The sequence below is a fragment of the Gymnogyps californianus genome, chromosome 1 (assembly GCF_018139145.2).
Source record: "Gymnogyps californianus isolate 813 chromosome 1, ASM1813914v2, whole genome shotgun sequence".
NCBI lineage: Eukaryota > Metazoa > Chordata > Aves > Accipitriformes > Cathartidae > Gymnogyps > Gymnogyps californianus.
Window position 1 is genome coordinate 167,262,253 of NC_059471.1, and position 17,871 is coordinate 167,280,123.

The 17,871-nt window shown below is 38.3% G+C and overlaps 1 protein-coding gene across 1 annotated transcript in view; it reads right to left on the minus strand.

The window, feature by feature from the left end:
- The window catches only part of CFAP54 (cilia and flagella associated protein 54), a 117,000-nt gene extending 99,350 nt beyond the window's left edge, over positions 1–17,650 (minus strand). The window contains 8 exon segments of the mRNA XM_050909989.1: positions 2,236–2,337; positions 2,437–2,550; positions 2,986–3,129; positions 4,480–4,538; positions 6,366–6,537; positions 8,635–8,781; positions 11,363–11,468; positions 17,454–17,650. Coding sequence (XP_050765946.1) covers positions 2,236–2,337; positions 2,437–2,550; positions 2,986–3,129; positions 4,480–4,538; positions 6,366–6,537; positions 8,635–8,781; positions 11,363–11,468; positions 17,454–17,650 — 1,041 coding nt within the window.
- Positions 17,651–17,871: the final 221 nt, after the last annotated feature.

A 17,871-nucleotide genomic window follows, 5' to 3' on the forward strand; every position in this document is an offset into this window, starting at 1 on the left:
CCAGCAGTGTCCTCTTGTCACAAAGAAGGCAGACTGCAGACTGGGTTACACTAGGAGAAGTGTACAGGACATTGAGAGGTTATTTTCTTCCCTTACTTGGAACTCAGGAGGCTCCACCTAGAGTACTAAGTCCACTTTTGGGCTCCTCTGTGTAAGAAGGATATTAAGAAACAGGACAGGGTCCCATGGATGTCTACCAAGATGATTAGAGGCATAAAATGTAAAAGAATAGGCTGAGGAAGCCTTAGTTAGTCTGGCAAAGAGGAGGCTAATGGGTGACCTAATAGCTGCCCACAACTACTTGACAAAGACTTATGTAAGTAAAGAATCCAAACTCTTCTGAGTAGAAACAGATAGTATAACAAGGAGTAATGACCACAGTTTCAACTTTGGGGGACTAGACTAGATGACTTCAATTCAGATGACTCTGAAAGCATCAGGGATGACTTGCAGATTGGACATTAGGAAAAGTATGTTAATTAGGAGGGTAGGGCAGTACTGGAAGAGGTTATCTAGATTGACTAGGGAATCTCCTTTGCTGAAGGTTTTGAAGACAAAGCCACAGCTGATTTGATCTATCATTGGCAAAAGTCATGCTTCAAGTCAGAGGCTGGACTAAATGACTTCCAGAAGTCCCATGCAACCAACATCTTTACTCCTATGGTACGGCAATAGCAGTAATTCTTCATAATGCAATATTTGCAAAATAAAATAATTTACTCCATAAAACCAAACTATCTATATTTATATCACCATCAGCTAACAACATTCCACAGAATAATGCTTTTTATCACAAGAGGGTGTCACAGTGCAAAGAGATCATGATCTTTTGCTTACATGGGTGCAAAGCATCCCAATCAGCAGGCAATATTAGTAAAACAGTGTGGTTTTGGGAGCTTGCTGATTAGTACTTTCAGTCCTGCCTCTCTGCCAGCTTGCTATGGAATACTGCAGGAATTAAATATATTTAAATCACAGTTGCAAACAGTAGGAAAGCAGAACAACCATCTGTCCATCACAAAGGGAATAACCACTCAGACAGAAATATCCTCTTTGGCACAGTGAAATCAAAATGAGAACTTTCTATTCTATCTGTGCAGTCCTGCATCTAGGAAAGGTCTTGAATTCAAAAGACCTATCAACCTATGACCAAAAATGGATGATACAATCTAAGAAAGATGCATAACCATTACAAACCCACATAGTAGCTGTAAGGGACTGAAAGAGCTGGCACCTGCCAATGTCTCAAACATTGTAGCAAATCAAGGTGCAGTCGGCATAGGCACTGAAGACTGAGGACCAAGGGGACGTCGCTGGATCCATGGTGGTGACTATCCTCTGGTTATCTGCCTGAACGCTTGTTTAGTTTCCTCCTGTCACTTCCTGCCTCTCCTATCGCTCTGTTTCTCCGTGCTTGTTCAATAAAGAAAAACAGCCTGATTGGCAACATTTGACCTCGTTTGCATCTTAATCTCACTCTTGGGATCAGCACAAACTTTCCCCGGTTCCAAAATCTAAACTGGAACCTGACAGTAGCATAATGGCATAAAGAAAACTTAACTACTAAAATTCGATATATTAAAGTCTGCATGCTGACCAAAAAAGGGACAATGCACTCACACAAAAAAAGCACTTTCTTTGATTATTTATAATTCTTATCCCAATGGATCACTCATTTTTGAGACTGGCTTTAAAGAACACAAGGAAAGAGTGAAATTTGAGGAAATTCATTACTTCCTTAAAAGTTTACTACGTATCCTGGATGCTTTTCTCTAATTCAAGGTATCTTGCAGAAAAGTAAGTGACCTTCAAAAACAACCTCTCAAGACTTAAGAGAGTTATCCAATATAAGTACAAAAAAATTTAAAAACACGGTAGCTTTTTTTCAAAGTACTCCTTTATCTTCACAGTAATTTAACACAGCAGGGCAAACTCAGGACTCCCATACACTTGGTATGAATTTGAACAAGATTTCTCTTATTTTGATTGCTAACATAATTGCTAAAGGAAAAAAATGCTAGAAGAATCAGTATTTTCTAAAGTAGTAATTACTACATCTTCCCTCCTTTCAAGTTTGCTCTGAGTTTTAATAATAAATTATGTTAACTATGAAACTGAAAGAGTAAAACTTTCTCCTTGTGAATTGCACCATGTGTATTAAGCAGAATTATATCACATATTCATCACATGCAAATAGTAAACAAAGAGAAGGATTATACAAAATGTTAGACTTACATTTTGTACTTCTTTCAGGCTAACTCTTAACTTGGGTCGAAAGTAGCTTTTCAGCTTTCTTCTGGATTCATATACTGCTCTCTTGAAAATCATTATTGACATCTGACACGAAGAAAAATTTAAGTAAATAACTGTGTTACCTGTTCTGTTCATAGAGATTGTAACTACTCTACCTGCTTATAATGAATTGCAGAATGATACCTTCAGAGTGGCCTCTCTAAAAACCTTTTTTGTCTCTGAATTTTCCAGCGAAGAACTGATATTTTCTAATTGCTTCAGTTCATCAATTTTAATCAGACCACGGCGAGCAAATATCTGTCCAAAGTATTAAAAAAAAAAAAAAAATTATACTCTGTTTTCATATACTGAATGGTGGTATTTACTTTTAGAATCGTATCATTCTTGAATTCAGACAACTGCAAAGAGCTGCAATGAAAGCCAGATCATGAACAACAATTGAAAAGGAAAAGAAAACATTTGCAAAATACTTTTTGTATATATGCATGGGGGCTGGCCACTACTTAATGCTAGAAGTCCATGACTATGATTATATTACAAAGTACTATTACATTTAACTTTGAATTGATTACTCATTTACATGTGGAAACACACCTCCACTTTGCAGTTAAATTTTGGAATATGGGCAAAACTCTAAATACATATGATCTGATAATAAGCAGGAATATTTAAATAACTATTTATTTCCCATTTGATTGCATCTGAAATGCTACATATGGTAAATCAGGATACCTCTCCATGAATGCTGGCTTGACAATCAAAATAACACTGAGAAACGGCAGTATATAGGGTGGCTCTCCACGTCAAATAATGTACAGATAAGAGTGGAATGGATGATTCCATACATACACTGGCCCACAGTAAGTACTCCAGGACCTGTATTGAAGAAATCCAGTTTCAAACTGAATGCATTTTAACCTATATAAATATACTTCCTATTACTAAAGGACACATACAAAGACTTATCATCACTTGGTAGGACAAATTAAAAGAGGAAAAAAAACCCACAGAAATTGTATTAATTTTTAACGTTTTATTGACTACAAAGCATTCCTCCTGCATGTTATTGTTTTTTCCTCATCTGAAACTGTGATCATGCATTATATTTTAGCCTCCAAGCTACCTTAACCACTCCAGTTCACTATAGCCTTGCCATCAGACAGAGGTCCTGCCCTTCTCTCTCATCTGCTCTTATCTTGAGAGTTATCCCTCTCCTTTGTGTCAGCTCTAGTGATCATTTTTTTCTAAGTTAGTTTTCAGCTAAATCAGCAAGCTTATTTGGGATGCAATGGAGTCTGCCTTCTTTGGTGACAGCCTGTGCTTAGATTAATTTATAACCATGGAACTACACTATTGGCTCTTAACTTGAGGGCCAACACAGTCATTGCAGCAGTCTAATTTTAAGAATTAGTCTTACTAAACTGATTGAACAATATCTTCCCCTTGTATTTTCTTTGGGTCAGCTGTTCCCTGAGGTACACAAAATATGCACAACCTTAGTCCTAAATTAAGTCAATATACAGATTTTCTTTTTGTCTGAATTTAAAGAATCTGAAATACCTATGATCAATTCCTCTGTTTCCTGTATAGTAAAAGCCTGAATACATTAAAGGAGGTGCTAAATCACTTCTGATTTCAATAAAAGATATTCAAAGAGAAAAAAGCCTTTCCTGCTTAATGAAAGGTTAATATAACCAACAGATATGAAAATATACTGCATTAAGCTGAGTCAGACTCTGTTCAAGTTTTAGGAGAAAAAAGTAAAGCTAAGACAAACAAAAATTACATTCATGCTTAAAAAGAAAAGGGCAGGGGGGAAAGGCCAGGTCATTTTTATCAAGTATTTACAACTAAAAACCTAGCCACCAGGTGTCAGTACATTTCCACATTTTAAGAAACAAGAGACCAATTCTTGGGACTTGATATAGTTGTCCAAAAAAAGGCATCTAGAACCCTCTGAAACAGTCTAACATATGCCATCTCAAAGACAAGTAAGACATTATGCTGGGCTCCATTCCACAGCTGAGGAAGGAGCAGAGTCATAAAGGCATGAGGACTTCAAAATCGGCCATTTTGCAATCTAGACATTTTATTCCCTTGTGACAAAGTGCTACTATTGACAATGACAATGAAATAGAAAAGTCAGGGTACAGTGTTATGCAAAATACAGGTGCATTTTCCAATCTTCTGTAAATATTTCAAATGTTTCTATTTATTTTGCCATACCTTAGCAGACTGACCTATCATCATCAAATGTCTGCATATGGTGTAAATATGAATAGTACCTGCAAGAATAAATTAAAATAAATAAAAACCAGGTAAATTCTATAATCTTACATGAAATTTGTTATGCTAGCCAACTGAAACTTTTTCTTAATATCTAGGTTGTTATTTCTGGAGGCTGAAAAATAAACTAATCATTTTTCTATAACTACTTTTAAATTAGAGAAGATGAAGCCATTAAATTCTTGGGTAATACTAGCTTCAAAAATACCTACACAATGAAGTAGTATAATAAAAGAATGAAATCTTAAAAATGTACTATATCAAATTTTTATTAAGTAACTGATAGAAAAATCTTATTTTTATCCCCAAATGCCAGCCTCTCTAAAAAAAAGTTACCTCTCCTCACAGACCTTACCTTACATGATCCTTTTAGTCTGTCATGGCACTGTCCTGGCACACAACACCACTATTATGTGATATTAAGTATGATAAGTGAAATGAAGAAAATTGATTGTGACTAGAGTTTTCAAGAGCATCAAAGTGACTTACAAATAAAATCCTGTCAAAAATTTACTTAATTTAGGCTATGTCACAAAATTGCTTTTCAAAAATCAGCCCTAGAAGTATAAAAGACATTGCAGTTCTTGGGGGGGGGGGAACGTCTATTCTTCTGTCTGTACGAATGTTCAGAAAGGGACACCTGTGGCAGCGGGAGGCATCACAATGTCAACTGTCATAGCTAGAAGGGTGTTATTAGCCCAATAAGCAAGAATGGAGCAAGCATTAGGAAGATTTCTTTTTATCAGTCAAATGTGTAATGAGGCACAAAATCTATTGCCAGAAATTGCAGAAAAATGCTCAGGAATGGGGGAAAATCTGAGTTATTGCCTGCTTCTAATTAATTAGATTATTGGCTAGGCTTGATACAGAGACCTGTCCCACACAGAGGTAGAGGGACTTAAGAATGGCAGGTGAGTGTATTTTAATGTTAATTCTTCTCCCATAGAAACAGACAAACAGAAAACACACCTCAAAAGTAGGGACTGAGGGCAACGGCAGTCCCAGCAAAACAAAAGGATAAGAATTTCGATGAATTATAGCTTGGAGAAAGTAAATTTCCCAAAATTAAATTAAAAACACATTATCTCCTCAATTTATATTGCCACAATTGACCACAGTAGAATAAGTTGATAAGTCTTTTGACTTTTGACTAAATAACATTGCTTTTCAAAGCGAAAATATACTGTTGTTCTTGAAATAAAAATCTTGATACACCATTCTCTATCTAGTTCACTGAAGTTCCATTTTTCCTCAATTTTTTTCCTAATTCAAGCATTTCTAAGTAGCACACTAAAATCATATATAGAGATTCAAATTCTTAAATGTCATATGGTACTTTTTAGAACAGTTTTATCATTAACTCTAGCCTTAAAGATCATTTTAAAAATACAAAGATGTAATGTCAGACAATCGTTTTCTACTCTTAGATCTGCAATCCCCTTGTCAAAAAAAAAAACCAAACCAAACTCATTAACACAAACATTTTATTGATAAAAAAACTTGAGGTGTTTCTTTTAATCAGAGTTCACTCAAAAAATGCCCTTATTATGCTGTTAGATCTCATTTTGTTAGTACACTCTAACCACAGCTATGATGAAAAAGCTATTACTTTTACAACAGTCCACCTGAAAAAGGCATACTATGTAGAAACTTCAATTTAAAAATCCCTTATTTTAGAAAAACAAAAAATTACAAAAAAACCTACTGTGATTGAAGACTAACTAGAGATTTATTCATGACCTTTAGGTTGACCTTAAAGAATATGTATAAAGTTTCCCTCCACAGGTTTGCTTAGCAAAGAAATGTAAATGGAAAGCCTGAGGTACCATTGTAGATAAGCCAACACAAATTCTCCTGAGGTAGAGCCACTTGCATAGTGAGTCGTAATGAGGACAAGACATTGAAACAAGTCTGCAGGGACTCTTGATTCTGGAGATTTCTGTCACTGCTGCAAACCATCTGATAAATGCAAACATTTCTCTCTTGCAAAGCATGGAACTAAAAGACATGGAAACATACATAAAATTAATATATATAGTTAAAATAGATGCATATGTCAGTTTCACATCAGCAAAGTACAACGCAATAGTGAGTATGAAAAGATCAAGCATATCAGAAAAAAAATCAGCGTGACATTGAAATGAACATTAGAATATGGAGGAAGTGCTACAGCTGTAAGGTTGCTGTACCATTAGCCTGAGTCAGTTTCCACTGCATCACAGGATGAAAATGCACCTAGTGCACTAGGGCTGCTGAAAGGGGCATAGGGAGAAAGGATGAATGAGGCATTGAACTGATATTCAAAGAATTTGGCTTTAATTCTTGGCCTCTCTGTAGATGTCCTCTGTAAATTAAGGCAAGTCTTAACTTTTCTGCACTTTACTTCTCCATCTGTATCACAGGTATCTTATTTCTCACTCTCATCTGTTGCTTTTCTCTTCTACAGATGCATTGTTCCTTCTCTTCCTTGTAATACCTAACGTAATGTGATCTCAGTCTTGTCTGGAGTACAGTATCATCTGAACAAACCGACATGTGAGAAAATGAGCTAAGTGGGACACGGCCAGTCAGTACCTATCAACCTCTCAGAAGCCTACTAACCTGATAATATTTGAAATTATATTATTTTTTGCAGTTAATGCACTGAAACTGGAAGTTTCAAGCCCTGGAACTCCATTTCTGTGATTTCCTTAGTGTTACATTAAAAAAAAAAAAGCTAGCCAAAGAAACACGGCAAAAAATTTATGTATAAAGCCTTTAGATGTAATCATTTGACACATTATCATTATCCATTTCCAGTTGTAGAGATCATTGTCAAACTAGATTCCATATCTGAAAATTTAGGGATATCTCAGTGCCTAAAGGCCAAGTTATAGAACAGGCATTTTAGTATAGACTCAATGATAACATCTGGCACTATGATTGGTTCAAGGTCTAGGCAGACATATAGAAAACAGGAGAAACCATCTCTGGAACTTCAAGTTTATTTACAAAGCGTTTTTTAAAAACCAAAATAAAATGTATCAACATAGCCTTTGATCACATTGTCTCTAGGAAGCTGAACTATATTTGAAAAACAAAAAAATAATATAAACAGAGTATCTCTTCTATCATGACATCTGCTTCTAGCTTTTAAGCAAACTGTCTGCTTTTTTCTCGACACTAAACACCTATTTACACTCTAACTCTGACTAGAGGAATATGAATTTGATTAGCTCAATACATAGGAGATGCCTACAGTTTCCTTTTGTTGTTCTTGATCACAGAATAACTTGCATTAGTTTATTTCGAAATACCCACCATGTACTGAAAATAGAGCTTCTCAGCAAAGAACTGCTTAAAGTAAAACCTAACATGTTTTTAGCATTCCCCCTATACCTACTGAAACACTTTCTTCCATGGATAACAAATGATAAATTGCAAGCCCCTACGTTGATAAGCAATTAACACAAAAGTATGCCAACATACTCTTGAGGTCACTTAGTTTCCCAGAGCTTAGAGCACTTACAAAACTATTCAGCATTCTGCCTCTTTTGTTCATAGTGAGTAAATAAACTATTGATAGTAATGCAATGCTGCTTGTTTACTATGTCATGAGGGTTTTTTACATGTAGTATTTTTGCACATTTATGGTACAAATTACAGTACAATGTTTTAATTCTCTTGTACTCTGCCCAGTTCTTAGATCACACCGTACAGATATTTCTACAACAATTGCAGGACAGTTATCAAATTTTGCCCATATCCTGATTCTGACAGTGGTTAATAGCAACTATTTCAAAGCAAAAACTGCTGTAGACAGTAACAGAATAATCTGTTCAGAGAAAATTGCCTTTTTAACATTAAGTTGATAGTGGTTGGCTTATGCCACAAAAGCATAAGCACTTACATCCTCTTAAAAATGTACACCAACTCTGGATGTTCATATCATACATATGACTGTTAAATCTCAATACAATCTATATCGACAAACTATTAAAGATTAGTTAATATTAATATTTAATTAATATGAAGTACATTTGTGGAGGATAAAATAGGCTACTTATTTTGAATCTGTGAATGTCTTTGACAAAAAAAACCCAAAAAACAACCTACCGTAAGTGCTGCATTTTTGTCTCTGAAACCATTTGGAAAAAAGGTGGATTTAAATCGATGCACATCATCTATGATATCATCAAGGTTTACAGAAACAAACTGCTGAAGGTATCTTCCATAGCACTGTAGAAGTGCCAACTTATATTCCTGAAGAACAAATAATATGCTCTTTTTATAGTTTGTATATTACATTTCTATTTCTATAAAACGTGTTATTTTTTACTATCTTTATGTAAAAAAGTATCAATGTGAAAGAGCAGCTGGAAGTAAAACACTAAAGTTTCATACATTCAGTAATGTAATTTCTAATGTGAACATTCAGCATATGAAATGTTGAAGTACTTAAAAGAAGACCTTGTGGTTTGGGAGTTTCTGTTTATTTTAATCATAAATATGACATATCAGAGAACAATTGTAAAGTATGATCCTGGGCTAATGTAATAAACTCAAAGGGTTCCTGGAATGTCCTGCAGCTTTGCAACAGTAATGATAATGATACTACACTTCTGAGAAAAGTACTTCCTAACGTGGAACTTCATAAACAATATACAGACATCATCGCTTCTCTCTCCTCTGTTTCCCTGATGTTAAAGCCCTTTTTTTATAAAAGCAGAGAGGAAGAGAAGAGGAAGAATAAGATGCACTAAAAAAGAATGAAACAAGTGACAACCAGAATTTACATATGGCCAAGAAGTCAGCATTAATAGACCGGAAATTGCCACTGGGTCTTTAAGAACTGTTAACAAACAGGATGTTGAGCTTTATGTCTCATGCAAAATAGACCTCCCCAGCAGCACGTTGAAGCATGCTAACATCATGCTGAGACTATGGTTCAGCTCTGACTCAGATGTGGAAGTGCCATTTACTGAATCACCTCCACCACTTCCTGCAGCAAAGATTATTTAGAGGTTTCTCTACCAACTTCACTAATTCTAGCACACACACACACCAGTCACGATAAATTCTGGGAAAAAAAGTAACTGATTTGTATTTGTAAAAATGATCCTTTAACGTTTAATCACAGAAAATTCAAAAGTATTTCCTTGCACTCACTTTTTTCAATATAAATTCCTACCACCACGCTAACACTTACCCTGAATTTTTAATCATCTGAGGAGTCTAACTCACATGGCCCTATTGTCCTCTTTGCTGTGTGAAAGCAGCAGCCATACACAGAAACTTTTACTTTCCATGGACAGCTATGGGCAGTCGGTCACTTGTGTAATCTAATACATAGATTCAGGCTGTGATAACTCTTAGAATCCAAAGTCATGGATCAGAACACCGTTAAGCTAGTTACTGATAAATAACCAAAAGGTAATTTCTCTTTCAGACAGTTTAAAATATATGCATATGACCAGAGATAACAGGCGGATACAGGCAGAGAGGGAGGGGAAAAAAATGAGTCAATACTGATTAGTATGATGACTAATGGGCTAACTAATTTCCAGATATATGACATAATGAATTTAGGTGTGTCCTAAAAGATACATAGCAACAGATTAAATTGCCAGAGTTTTAAGCTAGGACATATTATTGACCAAATAAATATCTTCTAATAAGTTTGTGGCAAAAAGTAGAAAAATCCACTGATGGGTCATTACAAACAGAAAATCACACTAAGCAGATAACATCTATTTAGGAGCTGTCCCTTACTTTAAATTATGCTAATTCTCTACAAACTTCAAGTGTATTCTCTCAAGCAACTTTTCAAGTACTGAACCTTTACAATAAATTAACCTATAATTCTGTAATCCTTCAGTATTTCTACTTCATAACTGTATCACTCAGGACCACACACCCTTCTTCAATCCTAAAAGGAATGACTTGCAACTAGCTTTTAACTGTACATCTTTGAGCCGCTTCTGAGTGTTGTTTAGTAACTACCCTTGAAAGCCCCAGATTTTATGACATGATCTTCTGACACAAATATCACTGAGGTAATAAGTGGCACACCTTTGAGGGCTTTTTTCCCCAACAGACACAAAGGACAAATGTTATATAAGAACAGAACATAAAACCAGCCTTATTGAGTCAGACCAATCGTTACTAGCCCGGTATCCCATCTCCAACAGTAGCCAGTAACAGATGACTGGTAAGAGTATAAAAATAGAGTTATCATGTAGTGAAACATCCCCCGAATACTCTCAAAGTCTTCAACAATCTAGCTCCTGAATCTTTTTTAGTTGCAATTTACCTTTTCTGAGGAGACCAGAAGTGCACACAGAATTCAAGATGCAAGAGCATCATCAATATATATAGTTGTATCATGTGTAATTGCACTCTGGTTTTTGTTCTCTGTTCCTCTCCTGACAAATCTTTACATTCACGTTTGGTTAACTGAGCACTGAGTTGACATTTCAGTGGAACAAACCACCACTGCTCTATCATTGTCAATTTGTATTTAAGCAGCATCTACAGGCACAGTCAGGTATTGTACTCTACCACGCTGAAACATCAAACAAATATTAAAGAAAGATTCTGGGGTGTTTAAAAAGGCAATGGGCGCATAGAAAATACAGATACAGAAAATATATTAAAAAATCAGGGCAATTTTACAATAGTAAGGAAGAGATACAAACCACCAATTCTCACTGGAATTATTTTGTAAAAGTTTTTGCTACTTTCTAAATAGCTTCCAGTAAAATATGATTAAAAATTAAAGTAGCATAGAAACATAATGAAACAAAGACTGTGATTGAGCCTTTTCTGTTTTCATATGACTTACTTTGATCTGAGCAAGGGAATCACCAACTTTCAGAAGTTTTTCATTGTAATACCACTCTGGCAGTCGAGGCTTATATTTGGTCCAAATATAAAACAAAGTATTTGCTCTAAAAAAGATACAGGAGAAAAGGTTTCAGACTAAACTGGCAGTAAACCTGTCATAACAAGTAAACAAATCAGGAAAACTTCAAACTGTGAAAACTCCTTTCTTCCAAATCTATTTGAACCTCTACATATTTCAAAACAAGTGATCATTAAAAGTGGATTTAACAGGCAGCCAAGGACATTTCTGGGTTTCATTTCTGTCACCATTTTTATCACACATTTAAAACAGGATGAATTTTCTCCTGTGTAAATTCTTATTAAAATGTCTTAGTATTAATTCCCTTGCATTGTTCAAACATGGTCACAAGTGGAAAATCTGTCCCACCTTACAGCTAGTATTTGAGAGGTTCTGTTTGAAGAAACAATTTGATATTTTAAAGAAACTCAGTGAATTACAGCTCACAGCAATTATTGGACTGGAAACCACAAATGCTAAGAGCAGGAAAAAAGATCCCAAAATAACAATGCATGTGAGGTAGCAGCAAACTTGGGACTTGGTAGCCATGGAATAAACCATACAGCTATAGAGTATATAGAGCTATAGGATATAGAGCTATAGAGCTCATGGTATATAGAGCTATACCATGAATCATGAAAGAAGAAAGTCATTAGAAAGCATGAACTGTAGCATGAACTGCATTTGGCATGAAAAGTTCAGGAATTTGAAATCATAAAGAGTAGGATTCAGAGAGAAGCAAATGACCATTTGTTAAAATAGAAAGGATTTTATGGCTATAGTTGCAATGCTCTTCTGTTGCCTCTGCCTGTTATTCTAGCCACAGTTGTCATCAAGGATGACTTTGTGTAACAAATTACTTATTTGGCTGAACCAGCAAGCCTCCCATAAATGGTAACTGACTCTAAGCAGTTTGCCTCCTCTACAGAGGAACTGACTACATCACGCCACTACTACAGTCCCTACTGACTGCTGTTTGATGGGCTAGTGCCCTCATGTGTACAACTTTCCCACCCTAGACTTCTTTAAGAAAGCTATATTCAAAGTAGAAAACAATAATTGATCAGACAGGCTGATAATAAGCACAGGGATTTTTCAGAAAAGAATCCTGTTACCACATTATTAATAGTACTGACAGTATTCACAGTGCCAGGCATCTCTTACATTTATTCTCTTAACAAATCACTTGTACAGAAACCTCAGCAAAGAGTGTCTTGTGAAACCACAACAGCTACATTATTCATAGGAAACAATTTATGAGGAAGGAAAACAACTGAAGAGTGAGGAATTAATGTTTGAAAATAGCCTTCTAGCTGAATTCTGACATGTAAACCTTATGCTTACTGGTGTGAGGTAGCTGGAACTTTTCAATCTCTTAAGACAGTGATGGTAGACTGGAATGCAAAACACTTTCTTAAACTGTTTTCTGACATTCAGGAACTTGGAATCCATTCTCACAGTCTCCCAGACAGCTCTTCATTTTAGCTTATGACTCCCAATAAAAAAAAAGCACAATAAGTAACATTTTTTCCACACAGAAAGCTGCGAGCTACCTTCACATTTCAAGGTGAAACAGATAGCTGTATGAGAAACCTATCAAAACGATCTTTACACCAAAGAATTACAACAATCATAATCCTTTTTTTTCTAAAAGTATCATCTCAGCACAACTCTCAGTTCTTGAAAGTAAGCAGCAAAAAAATAAGTAGGACATTCTAGAGGTGTATCCTAAAGGAAAAATGCAGTAACAGCACAAACTAGGCCAAAAGCAACAACCTGAATAAAATATTCTAAGGCATTATGTTTTTAAAGGAAACCACAGCTCAGTCTAATGAAGAGCACGTTCCAAACGGGGAATGAGTCCCTCCTGGTCCACCCATAAGCAATTAACAGCCTGGGTGGCTACTGACTTCTTATACTGAGAGAAGTATCCCACTCCAGTTAGTAGGGATAAATCTGTGTCCTGGTTTCGGCTGGGACAGAGTTAACTTTCTTTTTAGTAGCTGGTACAGTGCTGTGTTTTGGATTTAGTGTGAGAATACTGTTGATAACACGCTGATGTTTTAGTTGTTGCTAAGTAGCGCTTATCTTAAGCCAAGGACTTTTCAGTTTCCCGTGGTCTGCCAGCAAGCAGGTGTGCAAGAAGCTGGGAGGGAGCATAGCCGGGGCAGCTGACCCGAACTAGCCAAAGGGGTATTCCATACCATGGAACGTCATGCCCAGTATATAAAAAGAGGGGGAGTTGGCCGGGAGGTGTGGATTGTGGCTTGGGAACTAACTGGGCATTGGTCAGTGGGTGGTGAGCAATTGCGTTGTGCATCACTGGTTTTTTTCCTTCCCCCCCTTCCTTTTTTTTTTTTTGTTGCATTCCTTTTCATTACTATTATTATTATATTTCATTATTATTATTGTTAGTATTATATTTTACTTTAGTTATTAAACTGTTCTTATCTCAACGCACGAGTTTTACTTTTTTCCCTTTGCTTTCCTCCTCCTCACCCCACTGGAGGGGTGGGGAGGGGGGAACGGCTGTGTGGTGCTGAGTTGCTGACTGGGGTTAAACCACGACAATCTGCAAAGAGGCTCCAAAGCGAAGGAATCTGTCAGGCATCTGAGCAGAGTTCCCTTGGACTATCAAAGGAAGAAGCTTAGGAAAAGACTTTGAGAGTCCAAGAGATTTGATGGGTACTACTGGGGGGGGGGTGGGGAGGAGCGCAGAAAGAAGGGGAAAAAAAGGTAATTGTCAGGTTGTAAGGCTGTAAAGTAACTGGTAGTAAGAATGACTGTGGATAAAGCTCTGGAAGGTGAGACTAATAAAACTTCTTTAAGACTGATCAGCTGGAAAGTCCCCAGTGAAGGTCATCTCCATTTTTTGTTTTGAATGCTCATATTAACACATGAGATTCTTAGATGTAATAAACAAGTAACAAATCTGTAATAAACTAGTTTAGTAAAGTAGTGACAAATCTGACTAGACTTTCAATTTCAATGGGAAGATTAAGGTAAACTGTATCTGCTACAATGCCATGACTAACTACAAGCGAGTTCATGACACAGGAATGTTTCTTTGACACAAAGGAGGAGTGAGACACTTCCCAAACAGCTCATCAGCCTTTCCTTTAAACAGGCTGTAGGACACCAGAATAACAAGTTAAGCAAATGAATATTTAAAAAAATACTGGGCTGTTGGAGCTCAGAGGTGAAGTTTCTTTATTTCCAACCACTCTATGAATAATAAAAAAAATTTCCCTAAGGTCAACCCATAATAGTGTACACAGGATAACACTCACATTGCTATACTCCTGGGCCCAAAGTCTTTATTACAGGTAGTAAAGGATTCTCTGATACTGATCAAAAGATGTCTTATTAAATAAGGGTGGCTAAGCCACACAACATGAGATAAAATCAATAGTTCAAGGTAATCCTTTGATGGCCCCGTTGCCAAGAGAAATGGGGTAAAACAACTTCTCATTTAGTTGAGGGAAAAATACTTTTGATTGCTACTTCTTCTGATTGAAAAGATTCATGATTCCAGTACAGGGCAGGTACTCAGTAATTTTTGTTTCTTACATTAGAACATTGTAAGTGCCTAAATTACAGCCTTACTGTTGACTTATCAACACCAAAGGCATTGGAGGAATGAAGCTGACTATTTTATTTTTCTAAACTGAACATACTTGCCATGTGGAAGCTAGTTTTCTTGCTCCTCGAATAACAAGAACCCTTTGATCTCATCCATGCCAGGAAAAGTAGCTTGACAAATGACACAGCAAGAAGTCTTTAGAGCATTTCGGAAAGCATCTGTAATAGCCATTACCTTCAGAAATTCTTAGGAACAACTAGACTAAGGCTGGTTCTGCAAGCAGCACACACTCCAATTTTGAGTTATCAAACAATGAGAGGCAAGAGAGAAACAACCCTGAAATTTCACAATCATAAATAAATACTCATGACTTTGCTAGCTGCCTGAACATATGCTAATATTCAGAATTCCAGTCTTCTACCTCTGTACTGCCCCCATACAAATGAAGAATGCCAGAGGATGCAGAGCTACTGGGAGCTTCATGTTACAGAACATTCTCAATGCCCTGGAATTTTGGTATGGATCATCACTACCAGTGACTTCTGGGATCAAGACCCAGGTAGGGGTCATCTCCAGAGTTCTCATCTCCATGATGAACGCTGCAGAATTATTTGGATGGGAAAATTGCTCTCATGCCAACCGAGTTATGTGTGAACATGGGTCACATCTACAAAATACCAGTTTGAATAAGACAGAGCCTACTCAGGTCAAAATATTCCAGAGGATAAAGTAAAGAAAGGCTTGGAGACACTGTTCACAAAAACTGGTAACTTGGCATGACATTGCAAACAGATCAGATTCAGCATGCCCAACTCCCAACCAGAAGATAAAATGAATGTGTAGAAGATACAATGAACGTGTTCATTATCAGCAATTTTGGGGGTGTCTAAAGCAGCTGAGTGGTGTTCCCTCTTCTAAAGAGCCTAGAAGGGATAACTTTCAAAGTAAGAATACAGATCAGCTAAAGCGAAAAAAGGTCTGAAGCTAGAGAAAGGCTTAAAAATAGCAAAGCACTGAAATCAGCTGCTGAATCAATATAAAAAGCCAACATACTGAGATTCAAAACACCAGAGGCAAAAGCCTGGAGACTGATACCTGCATGATAGATCTAGGCCTAGACCTGACGATGAACATACCACATAAACAAATTAGAAATCCATAGCTTAGAAAATGAAAGATCTCCAGTGCAGACAAATGCCAGGCTGTAGAATCTGAGTACCTCCTGAAAAAGTATACAACTCCTTTAGAGAAGGGTCATTTGTGGACTACATCTGGGAAAGTAGCGAGTGAAATACGTAAGGGTAGAAGCTGCACCTAAGTGATAAGCTGACCACCCTGTAACTTAACTCCTGTGCTGTTTTTGAATGAAATTTTGCTAACCTGGGAAACTTTCATTTTTTATGTTAAAGACCTGTAAATTTAGAATAGAACACTGCTCAGATAATATGGATAGAAAATCAACCATTTACCTTAAAAGAAGTAGTTGAACTCTTATCTCATAATGTACCTAAATGCAGTAGGGAGAGCTACATGAGAAATGCACAGTCTATAAAAGACATATGCATGCACTATGAATCATACACCGATTCCAGTTGCTCTATCTTAACTGCATTACAAAATCTAGATTTATGCATACCCACAGATATGCATGTATGTGAGCAAACAAATATGCATAATTACACTTGCCATATGCTCTGCCTGCATCTATGTGTATAAAAATATACCAACGTAGACACAGACATATGCACAAAAAGAGCTGTGTGGTGTTATCTTCATGTAGCCCTACTGTGAGCGCATCTTTTAAAGGCATGTACATGCCCACAAGTATTCACCCTTGCACACAGTAGCACATGCTGGTGGGCTGCCAGTTGCTCCAGCACTGTGAAGGGATTTTCCTACCAGAAAGCTCAGGCAGCTCTGATACAGCCAACAGCAGTGCTGCCAACTTCCACAACACCTTGTGCTTTTTCCCTAAAGCATTAACTTCTAGGAAGTGCTGAAAAAGGAGGTGTTCAGATTTTCGAGACGTTTTAATTTAAAAAAAAAAAAAAAAGGAAAGTGGATTGCCAGTGTTTTGGCACGCTGCTGGAGAAGCTGACCCAAGTGAACAACCTCCTGGCTAGCTCCCAGGCCAGGGGGAGCGGGAGGGAAGGGGCTTCCCGGCCCGTGGCGTGAGGAGGGAGCCGGCGTGAGGAGGGAAGGGGCGAGGAGGGCGCCGCGGTGGTGCCCGGCGGGCCGGGTAGGGCAGGCCAGGCCGAGAGCCGCGGGGAGGCGGTGCGGAAAGCCCCCGTGGGGCGGCCGAGGGGAAGGGGCTGGAAGAGAAGAGCAAAGAAAGAGGGGAGCGGTCGAGGAAGGGGGGTTTGAGGCAGGGGCAGGCGGGAACGGCAAGTGGCTCCCGGAGCGGTTGGCGACGCGGAGACGACAAGGGGGCGGCGGCGCAGCCCCTACCCGCGGCGGTGCAGGTCGTGCTGCTGCGGCTTGGCCTCCCCGGCGCCTCCCAGCCGCCGCAGGAAGCCCAGGACGTCCCGCAGCTCAGCCTCGAAGCTGTCTACCACCGGGTTGCCCGGCGCCACGGCCCCGAAGAAAGCGGCCGGCGGGGGCTGCGGGACAGAGACGGGGAGCGGCGGGCCGGCGGGCTCCGCCATGCTGCGGCCCGGCAGCGGCGGGAACGCGCCGGCGTCGCCAGGCAACGGCCGCGGGCAACGGCCCCGCGGGGCGCGCAGGGGCGGTGGCGGCGGCCGTGGAGGCCCCTGGGGCCCGGTCGCGGTGCTGGCAGCTCCCTGCTGAACCCCCCCCCCCCGCTCCAGGAGGGGCGGCGGAGGGCTGAAATCTGCCTTCATCCCCTGGGGAAGGGGTCTTCGGCTCG